General features: G+C 39.7%; 1 protein-coding gene across 1 annotated transcript in view; it reads left to right on the forward strand.

The window, feature by feature from the left end:
• The window catches only part of WDFY3 (WD repeat and FYVE domain containing 3), a 241607-nt gene that overhangs the window by 19605 nt on the left and 197465 nt on the right, over nucleotides 1–24537 (forward strand). The window contains exon 2 of the mRNA XM_065404726.1: nucleotides 15765–15975. Within this exon, the coding sequence (XP_065260798.1) occupies nucleotides 15796–15975 (180 nt within the window). The 5' untranslated portion in view covers nucleotides 15765–15795. The remainder of the gene's footprint in view (nucleotides 1–15764; nucleotides 15976–24537) is intronic.

The raw sequence follows: 24537 nt of genomic DNA on the forward strand, positions 1-24537 counted from the left end.
TGAGTTTTCCTATCCTGCTTTGATTTTTCTAACCAAAAATGTCTTCCAAGAATTGTTAGCAGCTCTTCCTGTATTGAGTACCAATGATTTAGAGTCAGTGCAATACTGTTCGGGTTGGCAAAATAAACTGTAATCTAAGATAGCCTTCTGTTTGTCCTGTTTAGTACAAATTGGCTGATTCAAACTTGTTTTCTATGAATGGGAAAACAAATGCCCAATTTTTACTAAGTTAGACGGAAATATTTCTATCCTACTTTTGTAATTGTGAAGGCTTCCACTGATAGTGTAAGAAATGTTTTGAGGTCATAGTAACCTGAATACTTATTGCGATCCAAAAGAACCATTCAGTATTGTGTCTTGTGACCTGTTCACTTCCATAAATGAACAAAAATGAGTCAGTATGTCCTTTTCATAAATAATTTGGATTTCTTTATAATGAAAACAATAACTGGAATAAATTGTTAATTTAACAGGTTAAATTTTTGTTTTCACATGCTTTTTAAAGCAAAACATTCACTTTAGTATATTAGTGTACTGTGTAAGCAATAATGACATCCGTTTAGTCTTCTATTTAAAGAGACTTTGCTCAGGTGCAAATGCATTATGTTCTTAATAAGGCCTTTGAGCATATATTTAAAACCAGACATTTTTCAGTCCCTTTGCTTTGCTATAACGTGTGTCTGAATGATGGATTTTAATACTCTTCTGGTAATTTGGAGTTGTTGTACAGTGTCTTACCCCCTGATTCTTGTGAATGCTGACCATTAATCCCCATAGTAGTCAGTAAATGGATGTTGCAGACTAATACTAATTTGGTAAACTTACTTTAACAGATGTAACATGGTTTGACATTGTGCTAAATTATAATTCTAAACTGGGTGAACTGGAAATCAAATATTTTGCTCTTGAAATCAACACTTCGGATTTTTTCAGTTGTTTTATAATGAAAGAAAAGATGATTCCAAGAAAAACTTTCAGAGCAAAAACTGTGTCTATTTTTATCTTCATTATTTGTCTCTCTGGGCCTCTTGTCTGTGGAGGAGTGTCCCTCCCTGTATGACGAACTCCATTCAGTAACACTGAGTTCCTGTTTTTAAATAAAAGCCTCTCTTCCCAGGGTTGGGGTAAAATGTGAGCTTCATTGAAGTCAAGGTTAAGATTTCACACCAGGGCTGTATCTTAAAATATTAAAGAGAAAAGCTGCATATTGGTATGATTACATCAGACTTGACAATTCACCACATAGTGATTCATATTTCCATTAATCTGAATGAAGATGTTGAATGACACACTTTTTTGGGTCATTTTACAGGGAGCCCACACTTTGAATGAAATATGGGCAGTACAAATATTGCATACAGTGTTCCAAAATGAGTAACAGTTCACCTCTATACTACTTGAACAGTGTATGGTGTTTACTCAATCATTAAAATGTAAAATTTAAAATTAAATTTGTTATCAAGCTACAGATATAATGCAAAATTCTATTTTCCTCCATCTCTGAGAATTCAGTGTTCTTGTACCTTCCCCAGAATTAGTTGTTTTGCTAATTGGCAGACTCACTAGAGAGAACAGCTTGAGTCATAGAGTCTGAAGTATCCCAGCCAACCATCAGGGGTGAGGTACATTGGCATGACATTGTGTTTTTGGGAATCTTGACCTGGCTCAGCCCTGTAGATGAACAGAGGAATATATTTACCAGTGCTGTGAAGCTGATGCCTTTCACTACTGCTAAATCCACACTCAAGTTTTTGTAGGTTAATTTTATGATGTGTAAATTAGATCATTAAATAATTTGCATGAAATGTCACACATGGAGCTGTCTAAAACTTGCCAGCTATGCAGAGTTGAGGTAGGTTTATTGTTGGACCATGTTACTTTCCTTGAACCATGTGTAGATGGTCAGTATGTATGGCCTAATTTAGGAGTCATAAATGAAGCTTTCCACATCTTTTTCACTCTTTCTGTCATAATTTGATATGATTCTTTTCTGGACCTGATTTATTACAAAAGTTGTTTGGCCTCAATAGTGAGGAAACAGTTTATGAAGCTTTCTTGGGTAATAGCCATTTTTAAATGAATGACTAATCCAGTGGTTCTCAACCTATTTACCATTGTGGGCTGCATATGGAGTGCTCTGTGTTCTGTGGGCTGCATCCACACAATATATATACTACCTGTATGGCCCTGAGGATGTGACATGGGCAGCAGCTGTGTGCTGATTGGGCCGTGGGTTGAGAACCACTGGACTAAGATGTCTCGTCAAGTGTTTACAAACATAAAATTATCTTTTGTGTTGGAAAGGGGTTCAGTGGTAGGAGAGGAATGGCGAGTACATAATTTATTTCAGTGTAAGTAGATAAGAAGGAAGAAATGTGGAAAAACAAAATGAATGCATGTAGTCATAAGAACATAAGAATGGCAATACTGGGTCGAATTAGTGGTCCATCTAGCTAAGTATCCAGTCTTCTGACAGTGGAGGGTGCCAGATGTTTCAGAGGACATGAACAGAACAGGGCAATTATTAAGTGGTCCATCCCAGGTCATCTAGTCCCAGTTTCTGGCAGTATGAGGTTTAGGGGCACCCATAACATGGAGTTGCATCCCTGACCATCTTTGTTAATAGCCATTGATGGACCTATCCTCCAGGAACTTGTCTAGTTCTTTTTTGAACCTTGTTATAGTTTTGGCCTTCACAACATTTCCTGGCCATGAGTTCCACAGGTTGACTGTGCGTTGTATGAAAAAGTACTTGTGTTTGTTTTAAACCTGCAGCCTATTAATTTCCCTGGGTGATCCTTAGTTCTTTTGTTATGTGAAGGGGTAAATAATACTTGCTTTCTCCACACCAGTCATAATTTTATAGACTTCTATTGTATCACCACTTAGTTGTCTCTTCTCCAGCAGAACAGTTCCAGTCTTTTTAGGCTCTCATATAGAAGCTGTTCCATACCCCTAATCATTTCTGTTGCCCTTCTTTGTACTTTTTCCAGTTCTAATATATCTTTTTTGAGATGGGGTGACCAGAACTGCATGAGGTATTCAAAGTGTGGGTGTACCATAGATTTATATAGTGACATATTTTCTGCCTTATTATCTATCCCTTTCCTAATGTTTCCTAGCTTTTTGTTAGCTTTGTTGACTGCCACTGGATGTTTTCAGAGAACTCTATCCACAGTGATTCCAAGATCTCTTAAATGGTAAAAGCTAATTTAGACTGCACTTTTTTATATTTATAGTTGGGATTATGTTTTCCAGTGTGCATTTCTTTGCATTTACCAGCATTGAATTTCATCTGCCATTTTGTTGCCTGGTCACTCAGTTTAATGAGATCCTTTTGTAACTCTTCAGTCAGATTTAACTATCTTGAGTGATTTTTTTTTTTCTTTTTTTTAAATCGTCTGCCAGGGTGGATTTGATTTAAGGAAGATGCGATTTAATCATGGATTTCTACATAAAAGTGCATTCTTGTTGTTTGTTATAACCTTAATACTTATTCTTCACAACTCAGAGAGAGATGTAGGTTTCATTTTTAGAAGGTGTACACTATACATTTTTAAAGTGATTTATTTTGAAAAGTTTTCAGATTAGTTTTACAGCTATATCAGAAAATGAATGATTGTTTGGTTATTTAATTTACCAAAGGTAATTGAAGCAGATATTTCACCTCCCAATAACTTCATAAATATCTCCAATTCAACAGGTTAATCATTAATATTTGGAGGATTTTCTTACCATGCTGTATTAGGAGGAGAACATTACTAGGCAGACATTTAAATTGTAACTAAAACAACAGCGTTATGTATTCTGGATTTTTTTTCTTCAACAGCAAACATATAATATTTTAATTTTTGAATGTAATTAAACATTCAAGTTTTTTAAAATCAGGTTTGTTTTGTTAAAATTGTTTTTAACTAAAAGTTACATGAAATATTTTTTTTAAAGAAACAAAAATTAAATCGACTAAGTCAGCCAGGCCAACATTAAACTATTGGCTTCTGCAGCTAACTCAGTCGTCTTCACCTTCATTTTCCTGTTTGTTCATAACCTGTAAAAGAAAAACAAGCTTTCTTCCTTTTCAGGTCCCAAGCGATTTCTCAGTTTGGAATGAATTAGTCCAAAGGAAGAAAATATTCTTTCTACAACGGCAGAAGAAGCCACTGCTGTTAAAAGTGACATTATCACTTCAACAGTCTCTGAATCCAAGTGCTTAAGTGACTTACACCAGTTCACTGGTGTGACTTTCTTTAAAACGTCATCAGCAAACATATATTTCTTGTATGGTTCACCCTTAGTTCTGAATTTTATTATAGTTGGCATTATGGAGGGATGATTGCTGGATGTCCATGTCATAGCCAACTCCTCTTCTTCAGCAGTTAAGGTTTGACCCTGGTACCTAGTATTGAGAATATTTGCAAGAAAATGAGCTGGCGATAGTGTTTGTCCCATTTGTTTTTTTAATGCTTGTAATTTAACTCTGTCATTGAATATATCTCTTTTTAAGATCTTATTCAGTTCCTTCCAAATGTCAACAGCGTCAGCAATAAAACAGCTATTTTCCTGCATTTTGTTCAAGGCTACAGAAATAGGTTTCAGGGTACTCGGCATGTGTTCAACGTTTCTCTTAAGCCCAATGTTGTGAACTTTGGCTGTGACAGTGCCATCTATTTTCTCACAATTTTGTTCACAAACTGTCATCAGATTAGGCCAGTTCTTGATATAGTGCTCAAAACAGTCCACTGTTGAGTTCCATCGCACGTCTTGTGGGAGAGTTAGCTTGGTTCCTCCCACTTTTTTCAGAGCAGCTGCTGCAAAGTGGTTGTTACGGAAGTATTTTGCAATTTTGACAACATTAGCCTTTATTTCTGGAACACTGAAGTCTTTGGCTAGGAGGTGCATCAAATGAGCACTGCAACTGTATGTTATTAGCTTGGGGCTCTCTTGTAAATAATTTCTTCTCATCTTGGATACATTTGCAGCATTGTCTGTGACCAAGCTGCATACTAGACATTTGCATTTTTTCCCCACAGTTTGTTATAGCTTTTACTGCTACTTCTTGTAAGTATTCTGCTGTGTGCGCATTTCCTGATGTATCAATTGTTTCTGTAAGGAAGACATTCCCTTCTTCTGTTGTCACACAAGCACATACAACAGGATCATTGTGGACATAGCTCCACCCATCAAGACTCAGGTTAACAATTTTACCCTCTAGACCTTTTGCACACTGCTCAATTTCTCTTTCGTACACTTTATCCAGCAATTTGCCTGCGACAGCTGCTCTTTTGGGTGGACTGTATCCTGGTCTTAATGACTGAACCATGTTAATGAAGTGTGGGTTCTCAATCATACGGAAAGGAGAGTGTGATGCATAAATAAACCGGGCAATTTTTTCATCAATTACCTCTTTTTGTAATCTGCTGGTTCTTATCACAAACTTATCTGTGTTTGTTTCTGGATGATGGAGATTTTTTTTTCTTTTTGCTACAGGTGATATACTGTGGCTATGTGACATACATGATGTGACTGAAACACTATCATTGGCAGATAACTCTGAAACTATAGAAAATGATGGTGACCTTGAAGGTGGATAGTCTTCAGAATCCTGTATGTTGAGGATGGATTCTCCTAAACAAAATGTCAATGCAGTTATTTAATTATTACCATACTGCTCATTTAGTACTACTCATTGCATTCACTGACACTCAGTACTACTTTAAAGGTGAAATTGTAAAAGGAAGATCTGCCTATTTCAGCTATTTATTTTTTATCACAACTGCATCTAAAATGAAAGTACCATAGAGTAACAAATATATTTTTTGCTCAAACATGAGAATTCAGTAATAGTCCAGAAGGAAGACAGGCAGACCTTAAGAAAAGTATGAAATAAAAAAGTTTGCCAACCTGAAGATCCTGCAGGTTCAGACATGTTCCTTTCATCATCTTCAACACAGCTTCCTCCTGAGAAGGAACACTTCTCATGATGTTGTCTCATTCGGGCAGCCAGGCCTTGCATTTCTTTGTTGCACTGTTTGCATTAGTGTGGGTTGATGTATTTTATAATTTGTTTGTCAAGATATGAGGATATTGAGGTCAGATTAAAATTTAAAAATAGCATTGCTAATATTGCCAACAATAAAGGCAGTTGTGCCTTTTAAAAATATTTTAGCTTTTAGGATTAAGAGAGGGGGAAAAGGTTTTCTGAATTAGTTTAGCAAGCAGTATCTCTGATTTTTGTAAAGTTTAGTTGTTGTTTTTTTTTAACTGAATTATTAGATTGAGATATAGGCCATTGTAAAAAGGGGAAATTAAAAAAACCTTCCTAAATGTCTTTTACTACTTTTTCTGACCCATTCTAGGAAGAAGAGTGACTTAGAGTGAATACAGTATAGAATAATATGATTATTTTATCAGCAAAGCTAAACTTTGAACATCGCCTTCCTTGTACTGATAAGATAAAAGCTTTTATTTGAAAACATTTGAGGCATGTTGTTAAATATTTTTCAAAGTACCACATGAAGATGCAAACACATTGAAACAATAGCCAAACTTCATAGGTCCTTCTTTGAACACTTTCCAGTTTACAACTACTTTACAAGACAAAGAGGGAAAACAATAAAACAGCTTTTCCTTCAGAGTCTTATTAAAATGGTTTCCATTTTAACCAAACCTCTGAATGCTCATCAACAGGAGGAAGACACAGTACAGAGAATAAACATATTTGGCTTTGTACTACTGAAACAACACATTTCTTCTCCTTGCAGGTTTGCTCCAGCTGCCTTCCATTAAGGGCAGGCCCCTAAGTGAAGCCATGCTGGTGGAGCATGCAAAGGAGAACTGAACAGTTATTTCCTTCTCAAGTCTACCTAACATTAATGTCCTTTCTTTTGCAAAACTCTGCTAGCTAAGTATATCTGCTGTAGACACTTTGTCTAGATAGGGTTGACAACTTTCTAATCGCACAAAACCAAACACCCATGACCCACCTCTTCCTCGAGGCCCTGCCCCTGCCCCACCCCTTCTCCGAGACACCACCTCCACTCGTACCATTCCCCCCCCCATTGCTCACTCTCCCCACCCTGACTCACTTTCACTTGCTTGGGTAGGGGTTGGGGTGCAGGAGGGGTTGCGGGCTCCAGCTGGGGGTGTGGGCTCTGGGGTGGAGCCAGAAATGAGGGTTTCGGGGTGTAGGAGGGGGCTCCGGGCAGGGGTGTGGGAGGGGATGAGGGCTCCGGCTGGGGGTGTGGGCTCTGGGATGCGGGGCTTGGGGTGCAGGAGGGGGCTCTGGGCTGAAGCTGAGGGGGTTGGAGTGCAGGAGCCGGCTCGGCTCTGGCTGGGGGTGCGGGCTCTGTGGTGGGGCACGGTATGAGGGGTTTGGAGTAGGGTAGGGGGCTCAGGGCTGGGGCAGGGTTTTGGGGTGCAGTGGGGGTGTGGTCTCTAGGAGGGGGTGCGGGTGGGGGCTCAGAATGCGGCGGGGTGTTGGGATGTGGGTTGTGGGAGGGAGTTAGGGTGTGGGATGGGGTTCAGGGTATGGCCTCCACCCGGGCAGCGCTTACCTCAGGCGGCTCCCGGTAGGCAGCACAGCGGGGCTAAGGCAGGCTCCCTACCTGCCCTGGCTCTGCGTGGCTCCTGGAAGTGTCCGGCATCTCCAGTTTCTAGATGCTATAGAGCATCTTATAGATCTTAATCAATAGGGTGACCAAAAAGCCTATCTCCAGTATGTTTTGCATTTAATTTTTAGCTTCGAGGCTTTCTTTTCCATATCGTTAGCAGAAGCTGATGTTGCCACTGATTTAGAACCTATTGTCTTCCTCTGCAGCGTGGGGCACGGGTCACTTGCTGGAGGGTTCTCTGCACCTTGAAGTCTTTAAACCTGGATTTGAGGACTTCAATAGCTCAGACATAGGTTAGGGGTTTATTACAGGAGTGGGTGGGTGAGATTCTGTGGCCTGCGTTGTGCAGGAGGTCAGACTAGAGGATCATAATGGTCCCTTCTGACCTTAAAGTCTATGACTCCATTGCTCTTGCGTCATATCTCTGACTCTCAAGGGAAGCACATGTGATGAAAGCTGCCCTGATATTGCTGCCCAACATTGCTCCTAGAACAAAAAAATGTTCTAACTGTGAAGTGGAAGCATCTGAAAGGAAGCCCGTGCAGGCAAGAATGGCCCTAGTCAAAGAAATGGAGATAGCAAAAGCATGCAAGGGCAACTGAAGTGGCTTCAAAAATTTTCTTCTCAAATAGGACTTTGTTTTCCTGTCAGCCACATCCTTTTGGTGGAAGTTAGCATCTCTTGATATCACTATGTCTTTAACCATGGATGAGAGAGCTGTGTCTACTTTCAGAAGTAGGTCAGATGTAGACGTGTATATTAGTGCTTTTTTGTTAAGCTTTCCAAATGGTGTGTCTGCTGGATTTTCTCACTCAGTTCTTATCAGGTCAAGAAGTATTATAAAGGGGGATATATGGTTCTTATTTAGATTCTGAGAGCTGTTAGCAAGTGATTTCATGGCACTTCCTCCAAAGCATCTTCCTTGAGGGAAATCATCTCGGGGACTATCTAATCTTTATACTACTCTTTCGGGAACAGTTTCAAAAATGCCCCTCAAAAACTTATTCTGGGGACTGACTTCCTATTGCTCCGTTTGAGAGTCTCTGATAGTAGCCCTTCCTCCCCGGAAGAGTCTTCTAAGAACACCAGACACTGTAGTGGGTTTTAAAAATTCCATTCAAATGGAGTATGAATCATGGTGTTAGAGATCAGAAATACCTATTGAGTCATGTAATCCATTCTCATACTAGTGTAGTTTTGTTCCCTAGAGTTAATGGTTCTCATACTGCAGTTCACAGAGCTATTTCTTATTGTCCATGGATTCTTTCTGGTGATTCACAAATAAAAACATTGGAGAATATGCTATAAAATATGGCTTTTTAGTGCCGTCTCCATTCTAGTCTCAATTTAAATGTCTTAAATGAAGGAGTTCCTTGACTTTTGCAGTTTTGTAGTCTAGTAGTGGATTTATATATATATTTTTAAGTTACATTGAAAAAATAAAGAGCTATCTTCGTGGTGAGTAGCATTTGGTGTAAGATTGTAGTTCATTATTATTTACCCAATTATGAAGTTTTAGCTTTTGTTGGACAGCGACTTCAGTTAGATCATATATCTTAATGAGTGTTGTTTTACATAAACTTGCATAGGTATAATTGAAAGTCATCTATTTGAACAGCCACCAGACAGGGATAGCTCAGTGGTTTGAGCATTGGCCTGTTAAACCCAGGGTTGTGAGTTCAATTCTTGAGGGGGCCATTTAGGGATCTGGGGTGTGCGCGCGCGCGCACACACAACTGTCAGGGACAGTACTTGGTCCTGCTAGTGAAGGCAGGGGACTGGACTTGATGACCTTTCAAGGTCCCTTCTAGTTCTACGAGATAGGTATATTTCCATTTATTATTAATTGCTGAAATTTTCGATAGAGAATCAGTTTTTATTATAAAAGATGCAGACTATATGGCACTAGTTAGGAGTGCAGGGCTCAGAGGGAACTATGATCTGGGACACTAATGTTCTGCAGGAAAAACCCTAGGACAGAAAAACATGGGATTAAAATTGAGGCTTAAATTTGCAGTGATGCTGATATTTAAATTGGTAAAAAAGTCAGACCCTAAGAACAGGTGCAGTTGCACCGGATAGTGTGTGTATAGGCTGCTAAGAACAGTGTGTAGACTCCATGTGCTAGCACAATGATTCTCAAACTTTTGTACTGGTGACCCCTTTCACATAGCAAGCCTCTGAGTGCAACCCCCCCCCTTATAAATTAAAAACACTTTTAAATATATTTAACACCATTATAAATGATGGAGGCAAAGCGGGATTTGGTGTGGAGGCTGACCGCTCATGACCCCCCACATAATAACCTCACGACCCCCTGAGGGGTCCCGACTCCCAGTTTGAGAACCCCTGTGCTAGCAGCTACACTTTCAGTTTTTCTTCCATTTAAGAAGTGTGTGAGAAGTATTTTGTAAGTAAGGTCTTAATTAAGTGGGTATACAGGTGTTTCTCTTGTCAGGTTTTCTTTCAGTTCTGGTTTTAGATCTGGTTTAATATAGGCAGGACCGGTAGCACCTCCTATTTGCCCAGCACTTTCCATTTTAAGATCCTGTTTTCAGTAGCTTATAACTTTGCCACACTTTAGCCATGTAGGTTGAAATTCTCCATGTATGTGCCTCAGGCTTTTTTTAATTTCTGACAAAATGGTTCAGCAGTTTCCAAGCAGGAGGCTAGGAAAAAATACAGTTTTGTCCATGTTAAAAAAAATTCTATTGACCTTTTTTTATTATGAATAGCTCTGGTGCTCCTATGCTATGGAGTAGGGACTAGAAACATGGCAGGGACAAGCCCTTTTTTGTTAGTAATGTGCCTTTTGCTGTCCCTGTGAAAATCTGCCCAAATATAGCTAAGAAACCTTTGAAAAAGTGCACTGTGTTCATGCTCAATTGAAATTTAGAGTTTAGCTGGTAAATTTCCCCCCCAAATTCCATCTCTACTAGGTATACTCAATCCCAAGGTTGAGCAAGACTCTTTCTGCAATTATAGCTCTGGGCTGTTGCAGGCCAAGCTGAGTCAGGCACACGAACTGAGAGCAGGGATACTCCATTCCTGTGCTCTCAGGGTACATCTACACAGGGATAAAAGCCCCGCAGCACGGCTGCCGCTGGCCCAGGTCAACTGGCTTGGGTTTGCAGGGCTTGGGCTGTAGAGCTAAAAATAGCTGTGTAGATGTTCAGGCTTGGACTGGAGCTTCAGCTCTGGGACCCTCCATCCTTGCAGGGTCCCAGAGCTCGGGATTCTGCCCGAGCCCAAATGTCTGCGTAGCAATTTTTCAGCACAGAAGCCTGAGCCCTGCAAGCCAGAGTCAGCTGACCTGGACTAGATGTGGGTTTTTTATCCCCATGTAGACATACCCTGAGTGACCAGAGCCTGGAATGGAGTGCAAGATTCCTGGTTCTCACCATTCCTCTGCTCTCATCAAATACCTGTGCAACCCAATAGCCAAGTGTGTGCTTCATCCCCATAAAGGAAAACAACTAGAGCTGTCAAGCGTTAAAAAATATTAATCGTGATTAATCGTGTGATTAATCGCACTGTTAATAATAGAATACCATTTATTTAAATATTTTTGGATGTTTTCTACATTTTCAAATATACTGGTTTCAGTTACAACACAATACAAAATTGACAGTGCTTACTTTACATTTATTTTTTATTACAAATATTTGCACTGTAAAAAAAAAAATAGTATTTTTCAATTCACCTAATACAAGTACTTTAGTGCAATCTTTTTATCATGAAAGTTGAATTTACAAAAGTAGAACTATGTTTAAAAAATAACTGTATTCAGAAATAAAACAATATAAAACTTTCGAGCCTACAAGTCCACTGAGTCTACTACTTGTTCAGCCAATCACTCAGACAAACAAGTTTAGTTACAATTTGCATGAGATAATGCTGCCCGCTTCTTGTTTGCAGTGTCACCTGAAAGTGAGAACAGGCGTCCATATGGCACTGTTGTAGCCAGCGTCGCAAGATATTTACGTGCCAGATGCGCTAAAGATTCATATATCCCTTCATGCTTCAACCACCATTCCAGAGGACGTGCATCCATGCTGATGACAGGTTCTGCTTGATAACGATCCTAAGCAGAGCGGACTGTCGCATATTCATTTTCATCATGTGAGTCAGATGCCACCAGGAGAAGATTGATTTTCTTTTTTGGTGGTTTGGGTTCTGTAGTTTCCACATCAGAGTGTTGCTCTTTTAGGACTTCTGAAAGCATGCTCCACACCTTGTCCCTCTCAGATTTTGGATGGCACTTGAGATTCTTAAAACTTGGATCGAGTTCTGTAACTATTTTTAGTAATCTCACATTGGTATCTTCTTTGTGTTTTGTCAAATTTGCTGTGAAAGTGTTCTTAAAACCAACATGTGCTGGGTCATCATCTGAGATTGCTATAACATGAAATGGAGGTAAAACAGAACAGGAGACATACAGTCCTCTCCCAAGGAGGTCAGTCACAAATTTAATAAATGTGTTATTTTTTTAACGAGCATCATCAGCATCAAAGCATGTCCTCTGGAATGGAGGCTGAAGCATGAAAGGGCATACGAATGTTTAGCATATCTGGCACGTAAATATCTTGCAACGCTGGCTATAAAAGTGCCATGAGAACGCCTGTTCTCACTTTCAAGTGACATAAATAAGAAGCAGGTAGCAGTATCTCCCATAAATGTAAACAAACTTGTTTGTCTTAGCGATTGGCTGAACAGGAAGTATGACTGAGTGGACTTGTAGGCTCTAAAGTTTTACATTGTTTTTTTTTTTTGCGTGCAGTTATGTAACAAAAAATAGACATTTTAAACTTAACTTCCATGATAGAGATTGCCCTACAGTACTTGTATGAGGTGAATTGAAAAATACTATTTTTTATCATTTTTACAGTGCAGATATTTGTAATAAAAAACAATATAAAGTGAGCACTGTACATTTTGTATTCTGTGTTGTAATAGAAATCAATATATTTGAAAATGCAAAAAAAATTCCACAAATATTTAATAAAGTTCAACTGGTATTCTATTGTTTAACAGAGTGATTAATTGAAATTAATTGACAGCACTAATAACAACCTATTATTGCTATCAGTTACTTTATTAGCACAAGCGGCAGAGGTCTGTGAGGGGAATCTAAAAGTTCCAAACCTGCTGGTGACCTTATGTGGGTGTTGTGTGATGCCACATAATAGAATTTGTTTTAATATATATATATTTTTAGAAGCCTAGTAAACTGCCCACATAAAACTGTTTAAAAGAGTAATGGCTGTGGAATTGTAAGATACTTGGGATGCTGCAGGTGATTGTTTAACTGTTGTATGTGTTGGAAATAATTTCCTTAAGTTTATTAAGGTTTTCCATGACGTGGTGTCCACACAAACATTCCTTTATTAGTCCAAAGGCTACTTGGTATAGAGTACATCCAAAATACAGATATAAGCATGTACACACCTATACTCTATCCTATCAACAATACATTTAAAAGTATTGGCCCAAATACTCACAACAGGATCAGAGGTTGAGGGATACCTTCTCATCTTGGTGTGTCTCCAGAGGGGTGAGGAAAAGCTCTGACGAAGAAACCCCTGAAAACCTTTCCTTTGTATACACTATAATAAACAAGTGATGCCATTGCTGGTTATCAGACCTTAGCTAAGGCCTGATGAAGCATTTCTTTATAATATGTTAAACAAATCTATATAGCCAACTATTTACCCATTTTATCATGTTTTCTTTATTTCTATTAGCCCAAACCTTATATAAGATAACACTGGTACTTCAAGGGTCACTACAAGTGTAACACAAACAACTCTTCCTTCCCATTCTTCGTGGTCATAGGCTTTAGGCCTACCACTGATGCTAACATCCAAGCTCAGTTTAAAACCATAGTTCACTCAGATCTAATGTGGGCCCATATTCCTACAGTATGCATCACAGATTGACTGACCGAGATGTTGAATAGAATCATGGAAGTTGGGCAAGGAAAACCTAGTCTTCCTGATCTAGCTGTGTAGGTGTTTATATGGCTTCCATCACTGTCGTATCAGTATGCCACAAAACACTACTGAATATATTTGCAGAACACCCCTATGAAGTAGGTAACTTTTTATTATTTCCATTTTATGGATAAGAGTACTGAGGTCCAGAGAGCTTGAGTTACCCAGGACCACATAGGAATTCAGATAGAGATGGAATTGGAACCCAGATCTTATTAATCCATTGCCTCTTGCCTTAAACATAAATCCAACTACAGAGGTACAGTGCATGATTGTTGTCAGCATATCCATATTCTGATAGCCGTTTATATTTCTTCACGCCAGTATCTAATCTTAATCAAGACTTCTGATTAGCAAGTTTTTGTTTTTGTTTTTGTTTTTAATCAGCAGGTGAAGTATATAGGAAGATGCAAGTCTTCCTTTTTTGCATAGCATACTGTTTGGGTAGGTTTAACAAGGCAGTCTAGATGGCTTTTCTGTTGGCGTATGCTTAAGAAGGATGTGAAAGGAACTACTATCCACTAAGTCAATATGCAAAAGGCCCAAGATTGCATCCAAATCTGTCTCCCTTATAGCACTATTTTGCTCTGCTGTTATCAGTTAGGCTTGACAGCCTGAAACTGATTTATTACTTTGTTTAGAGTTCCTAGTGTTTTCTGACTTCATTTAAAGCAAATAATTTTTGATGGTTTTATTAAAATGAAATAAATGAGTTTTTCTGTTCAACTGTGAACATTTGGGCCTTTAAAATTTCCCTTTTCAGTTTGAGACAGAATACTCTATTTTGGTGTCTTTTGAGTTTTCACATTACTGTACTAATGACAGTAACATAATTAAGTCATATTCAAGAGTTTGGGAATAGCTTTGGGGCTCTGACTAGCACTGACTCTATTTCAATTTGAACAATACTATGTATGAATCACTCTGATTTAAGGTTTAATAAACTCAATGACTGTATGGACTTTTCACTTCTGTGGTTTTGTCATATCATGTCTTTTCACATTCAACAGGCCAATTAGACTCTCCAGCATGCTCTGACAACTGCTGACTTGTAGATTTGAAAGAAAAGGCTGACTTTTTAAAATTTAACTCCTTGTTTTTATAAATGTTTTTTATATTATCTATAGTTCTCCATGTCCACTGAATTATTTCATATTTCATATAGTTCTCCATATCCACTGAAGGAAGGAAAAGAAGTAATTGGCTTAATCAAGGGAGATTTAGGTTAGATATTAGGAAAAACATTCTAATTATAAGGATAATTAAGCACTGGAATAGGCTTCCATGGGAGGTTATGAAATCCCTATCACTGGAGATTTTTACAAACAGGTTAGATAAACTACTGTCAGGGATGGTCTGGGTATGCTTGGTTCTGCCTCAGTGCAGGGGGTTGGACTAGATGACCTCTCCAGGTCCCTTCTAGCCCTACGTTTTTAAAATTCTGTGATTGTACAAAATTATTTGCTAGCATCAGTCTTGGTCCATGCCTGATTTTTGGTCTCTTGCAGCTTGGCAGGATGTTGTGTAGGCCTGGCTTGACATGTAATAGAACTGTACCATTTTTCCAAGTGTCGGACTAGACTGTAGATTAAGTATGTAAAAAATATTAAGGTCCAGTTTATGAGAAGAATATATCAGCTTTTGCTTTTTCTGGACTCTGAAATCTTTTATCATTATCTTTTAAGAAGTTAAATACTAATAATACATTCCATTAGAATTATTTTCATATAGTAATGAATGAATTCACATTAGTAATGTGGTGTGGACATTTATTTTCTAGAATAAAATCTCAAATTAAAATGGACACTTGGCATATGGTATACTTGTAGGAGTAAAAGTATTGGACTGTTCAGTAGCATTTTAAAGTTGTAACATCTTCATTCCAAAAGAGCTCATATTTTACAAACAGCAGTACTGAAATGCTATCAACTTGAAGCCTGAAACATAAGATCCACTTTTCCCCATCTTGGAACACATCATACCAGTTGTTACAGTACATGAAATTATATAGGCCTTTAAAAAAATCTAACTACAGTATTTATGATTAAGTTGGGAGGGTGCATTTTTGAACTTGCTTTATTTATTTTTTAAATGTGAAAAATATTTTTATGTCATTATTGTATGAGTTTTACTCAAGTAGTTCATTTTCCTTTCTAAACAGGATAGAAAGAAATTTCCAGAATTCAGCAAAGATGAATATGGTCAAGAGAATCATGGGCCGGCCACGGCAGGAGGAGTGTAGCCCTCAGGATAATGCTCTAGGGTTGATGCACCTGCGCCGACTCTTCACAGAACTTTGTCATCCTCCTCGGCACATGACCCAGAAAGAACAGGAAGAAAAACTTTACATGATGCTGCCAGTGTTTAACAGGGTAAGCCAGGTGATCTGATGAGAGACTTTTCTGTAACTGGCTAAGGTCTTGTCTACAGGGGGAGAAAGCCTGGAGTAGCTAATGTGCACTATCTACTCTGCACTAACTCACTGCATAGACGCATTCACACCCTATCTCACTCCACACTAATTTCCTTGTGTAGATAAGTCCTAAGAGTATTTATAATCTAAATTTAGTGGAGATTGTTTTCCTTTAGAATTGAAGGGATTGGGAATATACAGTGGAAACACAACAGAAATGATAAATTTTTTAGTTGCCAACATTTTCCTTTTTTGATGTTAAAAGTAATGTTATGTTAGGAAATCTCTAAGGATGCATAGCAGCCTGAGGTTTTGTTCCCTTTTATTAACTCTTCATTCTAAAGTAGGGATCTAAACTAGCTTCTAGATTGTCCCAGAACTATTTTGAAAATCTTGCTTTCACATGAGAGTTTGTCTTCATGTTCAAAAGCCCAGGTTATATTCAGACTCAGAAATGATTCACTTGATGCTGACATTTCTTTCAGTTCCCAGTGCCAGTTGTGATGCCACATTGCACTGGAAAAACCCAAGTCCCCTGCCCAGAGAGGTTTTCTTTATAACACTGGGAAGTCTTTTGTCACTCAGTTATTGTGCTACTTTAATATGAGTAGTTCTTTTGAGGACTGTTTCAGGCACTTTGGAAGGCACCATATATTTCTGAAGTATACTATTATGTATCTACTAGAGAGATCTAGCAATGCAATTGTTTGGGTTTTTTGCAGTTATGTGCTTGTATATACTATTAGGGAGGATTGGAAGCATCAGTAAATTGAAGATCAAACATTTCAATAAGCAAACCCGAAAAGAAAAGTTATTTATCAAACTCAAAAAGATAATCTAAAATTTGCTTGTTAAAGGTTTTTTCATTTTTACAGTGTGATGTATTAAACTAGTTACATGCTGTTTAGAATGACCAACCAATGTCAAAATACATTGTTAATGTAGTTTTCTAGGCAGTTCACACATTTGCACCACAGTTTGCCACCATACAACACACTCTTCTTTCAGGAACAAAGGATTTGTAATATTGAATTAACCTATTAAATAGCATGATCAATTAGGTCTCCTGAGTCCCAATCTAGTTCCCTGGGTTCTATTCCCAGCTCTGCCACTGAACGTGCTGCGTGACCTTGGCCGAGTTCCCTCTTTGCCTCCATTTCCCCGCCCACCTTTTATCTTGTTTATTTAGGTTATAAGCCCTTTTGGGGCATGGACTGTGTGTGTAGAATGCTCAACATAATGGAGCTTTGATCTTGGTTGGAGTTTGTAGGTGCTACTGTAATACTAACAAATCTGTGATCCATCAGTAGTTGATATTTTAAAAAGTAAATAATATCTTATGCACCTGATGAATCACTTAATTGTAAACATATGGGGAAGAAAGTTCCTTCCTGATCCCTATAATAACTAGATTTGATTACTGTGATTGTAATTGTACCCTGTTTTATCTAGAAATTCTGTTGCTGATGAAATTAACTGTTAGTTTCTTTTAAAACCAACTGCAATAATTGTGTGTATACACAGACAGCAAGCTGTCTTCAGTGTCTCTGCCCAGGACCTTGCAGACTTGAAGGAGAAAATTAACAAGATCCATCATTAGCTCCTTCTGCTTCTTGTCTCTGTTTCCTCATCTCTCCCTGTAATCATGTCTCCTTTACACTAGTCATTGACTCCAAGCTCTTTGAAAGGAACATGCTCTTAAAATCCATTTCAGTTTGGTTGCTGCCCTCTCCTGTCCCTAGAACCTCTCTCACTAATATCTCAAATGCAGGGCCGGCTCCAGGCACCAGCTGAGCAAGCTGGTGCTTGGGGCGGCAGATTGTTCGAGGCGGCATTCTGCCCAATCCTAGGGCGGCACGGACGCTTTTTTTTGTTTGTTTGTTTGTTTGTTTTTGTTTTGTTCCGCTCCGGCCGCCCTGTAGGGGGCAGCGGCGCGGAGAACCAGAGCGCCCTGCAGGGCAGTCCTCTTCCTTCCCTCCCCGCTGACCGGAGCGGAGCCCTCACGGCAGGCGGCAGGAGGCGGCGCAGCGGGAGGGGCCGCGTGGCAGCGCCCCTGCTGTAGCCCTGGCCGCTCCCTTCTCTCTCTCTCCCGCCTGCTTCCCCCCTCCCTCCCCCCCAGCCGGTCTCCCTGCACCCGCGCTCCGGCCACGCCCCAGGTTTTTTTTTTTTGCTTGGGGCGGCCAAAAAGCCAGAGCCGGCCCTGCTCAAATGGTTCTCCCTGGCTAACTGTCTGGTTTTTGATTCCACCCTCATCCTCCTTGGCCTTTCTTAGATAGGGTTGATCACTTCCTTCTCCTGGACGTCTCTTTTCCTTTGTTTTCATGGGCCTCTCCTCTCATGGTTCTCCATTAATTTTTCTGACTGCTCTTTCAGCCTCATCTTTGATAAGGCTCCTCTCCTTTCCTCTCTGTATAAGTCTCAGAGTTCTGCCTGTGTTCCCCTCTCTTTTTCCTTTGATGACCTCATCTGCATCCACGTTTTGTTACTTCTGTGCTGAAGACTCATTCATTTTCTTCTCTCTCATAAACTTATTGGTATCATGTATCCGAGTTTTCAGCTTGTCATATTGTAGGGCGTACTGCTGTGTAAATTCAATCCAGCCATAACTGATCTCTAGAGCCCTGCAAATCCACAGATATCCATGGATCATTTTTGCAGATCGTGAATTGGATGCAGATACAAATTTAGTATCTGCGCAGGGCTATATGAGCTCCCTATTTTTTTCTTAAGCCCCTCTTTTTTCCTTATTTCACCATTTTCTTTTGACCTCATCATCCATTCTTTCTCTCAGATATTTTTAATCTGTCCTCTTTGGAATCCTCTCTCCCAGTAGAAATCAAGGCTATTGCCAAATGTTGTCACCTTTTGTTTACAACCTCTCTAAAATCTGAATCTTCTCAGTCTTTTAATGTTTGATCTCAATAATTATTATTTTCTGTTAATTTTAATTTCATATTTCCATACACCATTCTTAATGGTGCAGAAGCATGATGCTCATGTTTTGATTTCTAGCTGCATGTTCTGTGGAAACTTTTTTTTCTCTTCACCCCAAACTCTTTAAACAGTTAAAAATAGAACTTTCTGATAATGAGGTGGGAGTTGGGGGTGTGCACATTGTGCTAATGAGGTCAAGGAATACTGGTTTATTCATAGATTCATAGATTCTAGGACTGGAAGGGACCTCGAGAGGTCATCGAGTCCAGTCCCCTGCCCGCATGGCAGGACCAAATACTGTCTAGACCATCCCTGATAGACATTTATCTAACCTACTCTTAAATATCTCCAGAGATGGAGATTCCACAACCTCCCTAGGCAATTTATTCCAGTGTTTAACCACCCTGACAGTTAGGAACTTTTTCCTAATGTCCAACCTAGACCTCCCTTGCTGCAGTTTTAGCCCATTGCTTCTTGTTCTATCCTCAGAGGCTAAGGTGAACAAGTTTTCTCCCTCCTCCTTATGACACCCTTTTAGATACCTGAAAACTGCTATCATGTCCCTCTCAGTCTTCTCTTTTCCAAACTAAACAAACCCAATTCTTTCAGCCTTCCTTCATAGGTCATGTTCTCAAGACCTTTAATCATTCTTGTTGCTCTTCTCTGGACCCTTTCCAATTTCTCCACATCTTTCTTGAAATGCGGTGCCCAGAACTGGACACAATACTCCAGCTGAGGCCTAACCAGAGCAGAGTAGAGCGGAAGAATGACTTCTCGTGTCTTGCTCACAACACACCTGTTAATACATCCCAGAATCACGTTTGCTTTTTTTGCAACAGCATCACACTGTTGACTCATATTTAGCTTGTGGTCCACTATAACCCCTAGATCCCTTTCTGCCGTACTCCTTCCTAGACAGTCTCTTCCCATTCTGTATGTGTGAAACTGATTTTTTCTTCCTAAGTGGAGCACTTTGCATTTGTCTTTGTTAAACTTCATCCTGTTTAACTCAGACCATTTCTCCAGTTTGTCCAGATCATTTTGAATTATGACCCTGTCCTCCAAAGCAGTTGCAATCCCTCCCAGTTTGGTATCATCCGCAAACTTAATAAGCGTACTTTCTATGCCAATATCTAAGTCGTTAATGAAGATATTGAACAGAGCCGGTCCCAAAACAGACCCCTGCGGAACCCCACTCGTTATGCCTTTCCAGCAGGAAAGAGAGAGGCCAGCAGCTGTGCCTGAAGTGGAGAGGGTTCTGAGACTTCCACCAGGATGCTGAAGCTGGAGCCAATTTTGGGGGCTCCATATTTGTGTCCATGTGACCAGAATTTAATACTGCACTTCAGTTGCTGGAAAAGAGGAGTTTGGCCATTTAAAAAAAAAAAATTGGTAACTGCATATTCTCACTCTTGGGATATACGCTGACCAGTGCAGCAAAATGGTAGAACCTTCTGTAAGCAGTGCCTGATAGAGTGCTTGCTTCACCCTTCCAAACCTCCTCTCACCATTCAAGCGCGCTCTGATGGCCGGGCCATAAAAGGAGGCACAGCGGAGGTTGCTGCCTCAGTTCCTTCCAAACGCCGACTCGGACGTGAACTTTCTTCAGATTGTGTGTATCGTAGCAGTTCTTGATAAGTGCCTTTTTCTTGTAGCGAGTTAGTCTTTAGTAGTTAGTATTACAGTTAAGTTTTAGTTCAGTATCAGCTCTGCATCAGTAGCTGATTCAAAGATCAAGAAACACAGATTCAAGATATGTTCATCAGGCCCCATGGTCTTTTTTTCATCAGGTGTTCACGCTTGATGTTCAAAATGTTTAGGAGAGGACCCTTGTCATGAACAGGGGGAAGGGTAGTAACCTTTATGGATGCAGTAGCGTCAGATCCCTTCTTGACAACTGTACTGGATTGCCTTATCTGTAAGGGGTTAAGCAGTTCAGATAACCTAGTTGGCACCTGACCAGAAGGACCAGTGCGGGAAGAAGATGCTTTCAAACTGGGGGGGAAGGATTTGTTTTTTTGTTCTCTGTGTTGTTCCCTCTCCGGACAGAGTGAGAAGCCAAACAGGTACAACATCTCCTGAAAATATACCTGGAATAATCCATCTAAAACCACAGAAACTGTGAGTAGGGGAAGGAAATGAGTTAGGTTATCTTTTGTTCGGCTTGTGAATTTTCCTATGCTATAGAGGTAGTTTCATTCCTGTTTTTGTAACTGTGAAGCTGAGCCCAGAGGGGAATCCTCTGTGTTTTAAATCTTTTTATTACCCTGTAAAGTTACCTTCCATCCTGATTTTGCAGGTGTGATTCTTTTACTTTTTTCTTTTAAATAAAGTTCTTCATTTAAGAACCTGATTGATTTCAGTGTTATGAAGACAAAGGGTCTGGTCTCTGCTCATATTGCTAAGGCAACTGGTTGGTATATTATTCTCAAGCCTCCCCAGGAAAGGGGGTGAAGGGGTTTGGGGGGTATATTTTGGGGGGGGGGATAGGGATTCCAAGTGACCTATCCCTGAATTTTTGTGTAAATCACTTGGTGGTGGCAGCAATACCGTCCAAGGACAAGGAAAGGAATTTGTGCTTTAGGGAAGTTTTAACCTAAACTGGTAGAATATAAGCTTAGGGGTCTTTCATATGGGTCCCCACATCTGTACGCTAAAGTTCAGAGTTGGGGGGAACCCTGACAGCCTCCTTCATATTGTACCATCTGCGGCACCTTTTGCCCCACTTTCCAGAAGAAAGAGGCAGAATGGACTTGAAGCCCTCTTACTTCAGGAATCTTTCAAAAGCTCCAATTCAAAAGATTTTGCAATTAATGTTTCTGAGAAGAAAAATCAGAGGTCCAAATCAGCATCGGGCACTGCCAGATCTAGGAAGCCAAGTGTGTTGAAAACATTAGCTTCTGCACTGTGCTCCAGTTCCAAAATGACCAAGCATACAGTAGCTCAACCTTTGGACTGAGCTACAAGAAAGGTACATCCCTTGACTGATGCAGTTATGGGGAAAGGGCAAAATGTGACAGATGTTTATTCAGATCTGGGACTCTCAGTTCCGAGGAAAAAGAAGGCTACTTATTGGTGCCAGGAAGATTGCCTGTTCAGGGGATTCATTGGATCCTTTAGATCAAGAATTCAGTACAGATCTGAAGTCTTCTTGGACTTCAAGGTAACGTGTTATTAGAACGTTCCCATGCAGTGGTTCCAAGGAAGCTGTCAGAACACAATATCTCATTGTTCCTAGTTCTTTTTATTATTGTTAGAGCACAAGTACACTTGGATCCGCATCAATCCTCAGATCCTTTCAGTTCCTCATCGAAATTGGGGAAATGATATTTGGACATAAAAATCTTTTCAGTTTCCCCCCCCAGACAAGAGACAGAAGGGGCACTTCACCACATGGATCTACAGATAATTTATACCCACTGTGTAAAACTCCTACTGGGTTGCTGAGGAAGACAGTATCTCCTTTGTCTCTGCTGCACATCGCTACTTCAGTTATTTTTGAAATAATCCCTTTGTCAGATCTGGGATCAGATCTGTATTCTGAAGGAAGAGCCAGATTAGATAACATATCCTGAACCACAACCCTTATCTGTACCTTCTGAGAAACACTTTTCACATATGGCCTTTCCGAAATTTCCTACTCATCATGACTATGATACAGTGCTGGACTGGGGTGATTGGCAGATGCCACTCTGGGTGCCGTGCCGTGTTGGCCAACTCTGAGGTTTCACTACCAGCCCCCATTAAAATCTACACCTTCAGTTCTGTATCAAGGTAGAAGCACATCTGAGATGCTCGGATCCTAAACCTTCGTATCCGACAGCAAGGGATTGGTCACCTATCATTGTCCATGATACACTCTATGAAGAGGAAAAGGGAAGAGATTTACCATTAGCAGCATGAACAGGAATTAGAAGGTGACTCCCTACAGAGGAAAATGTGGGCATTGTATCAGCTTCATCTGTCTTAGAAGATACTATTCAATTTCATGAGCTTGTCAGCAGAATGGTAACAAAATTAAATCTACCATCTGTAGCATTAGAAGAAGCACCTCATCTAGTCTTTTGATATTCTTGGTACTGTTTCTACCAACAAAGTATCCGTACCAATGTTGGAAGGTCTGTGGCAGCCAGTGAAATGAGTATGTAATAAACCCATCATTTCAAAAAAAGCAGACAAATTATATCAATTCCTTATCAGGGTTTCCTGTGTTTTCATGTGTATCCCACCTCCTAATTTCTTCGTTGTTTGTACTGCAGATGCCTCTGCAAGATCTGGGTATTTACACTCCACTCCTAATGAGAGAGAAGGGGAAAAAATTGATTCCTTGAAGGAAGCTGGGATTTTGTTTTGTTTTTACTTCCTTGAGTATGAGGATTGCTAACTGTCAAGTGGTCATGGCTAGGTACCAATTTCATCTTGGGGATAAAATTTCATTTTTTATAAAGAATTTTCCTGAAGAGCATTGGAAGTTAGCTAATGTCCTTATTAAAGAGGGACAAAATGGAGTTAAACATGCTCTTAGACGAGCATCCTTCGATGTCTCGGATGCTGCTTTAAGATTAGTAGTCTCTTCTATAACTCCTTGAAGATGCATGTGGTTACATTCTTTTTCTCTTCCCTTTGAAGTGAAATCAGAAACTGATTTGAGACTGATTTCATTTGAGAGAGAGAGATTCAGAATTTTCCATTCTGAAACGAAGTTTTAGAGAAAATGAAAGATGAGATCAACAGCAAGTTCTTTGGGACTTTGACAGCCTTTTAGAAGGAAAACTCCTACTTCTGCATTTAGGTACCAAAGCCATACTAGCTGCCATTTTCATCATTATCTTACTACACTCAAAGATATCACTATCAATAACAGTGATCGCAGCAGCATCCTTCACAGCAACCTCAATATAGAAAACAATCAGCCAAATCTAAAATGAGACCCAAGAACAATTCTGCCACTTGTTCCTTACTTACGGTTAGACCTCTTGTTTGACATCAAGAGTGAGAGCCGCAAACTAACACAGGACGTTTCTCTACCCTTTGGAAGCAGTCTGTCCACTGTCACAGCAAATGGCAGAAGATATTTATGGACAGATGGGTGTTGGATATAATAAAAGAGGGTTACACCATCCAGTTTCAGACCCTTCTTCCATAACAATCCTGCTCTCTTCCCTTTTCAGAGAGTCTTCTCATGAGAGGGTTTTAAGAGCAGACGTTCATTCTTTCATTCATTCATTCATTCATTCATTACTTTACAGTGCAATAGAGGAAGTTCTAGAAAGTCTTAGTAATCAGGTCTTCTATTACCATTATTTCCTTGTTACAAAGAAGAATGGAGGTTTCTGACAAATCCTTGATCTGTGAAAATTAAACAAGTACATTTGAAAGTTCCAGTTCAGGATGTTGACCCTTGTGATGATTATCGCCTATCTAGACCCTCACTCACCTATCTAGATTCATTGGCCAACCTAGATCTCCAGGATGCTTATTTGTATACAACGTAACTCACAGAAAATATTTTTAGATTTTCCTTGGGTCAAGAACATTTCCAGTACAGACCCCTGCTCTTTGGTCTTTCTACTGCACTCAGAGTTTT

The sequence above is a fragment of the Emys orbicularis genome, chromosome 5, assembly GCF_028017835.1.
Source record: "Emys orbicularis isolate rEmyOrb1 chromosome 5, rEmyOrb1.hap1, whole genome shotgun sequence".
In the NCBI taxonomy this organism is placed as follows: domain Eukaryota; kingdom Metazoa; phylum Chordata; order Testudines; family Emydidae; genus Emys; species Emys orbicularis.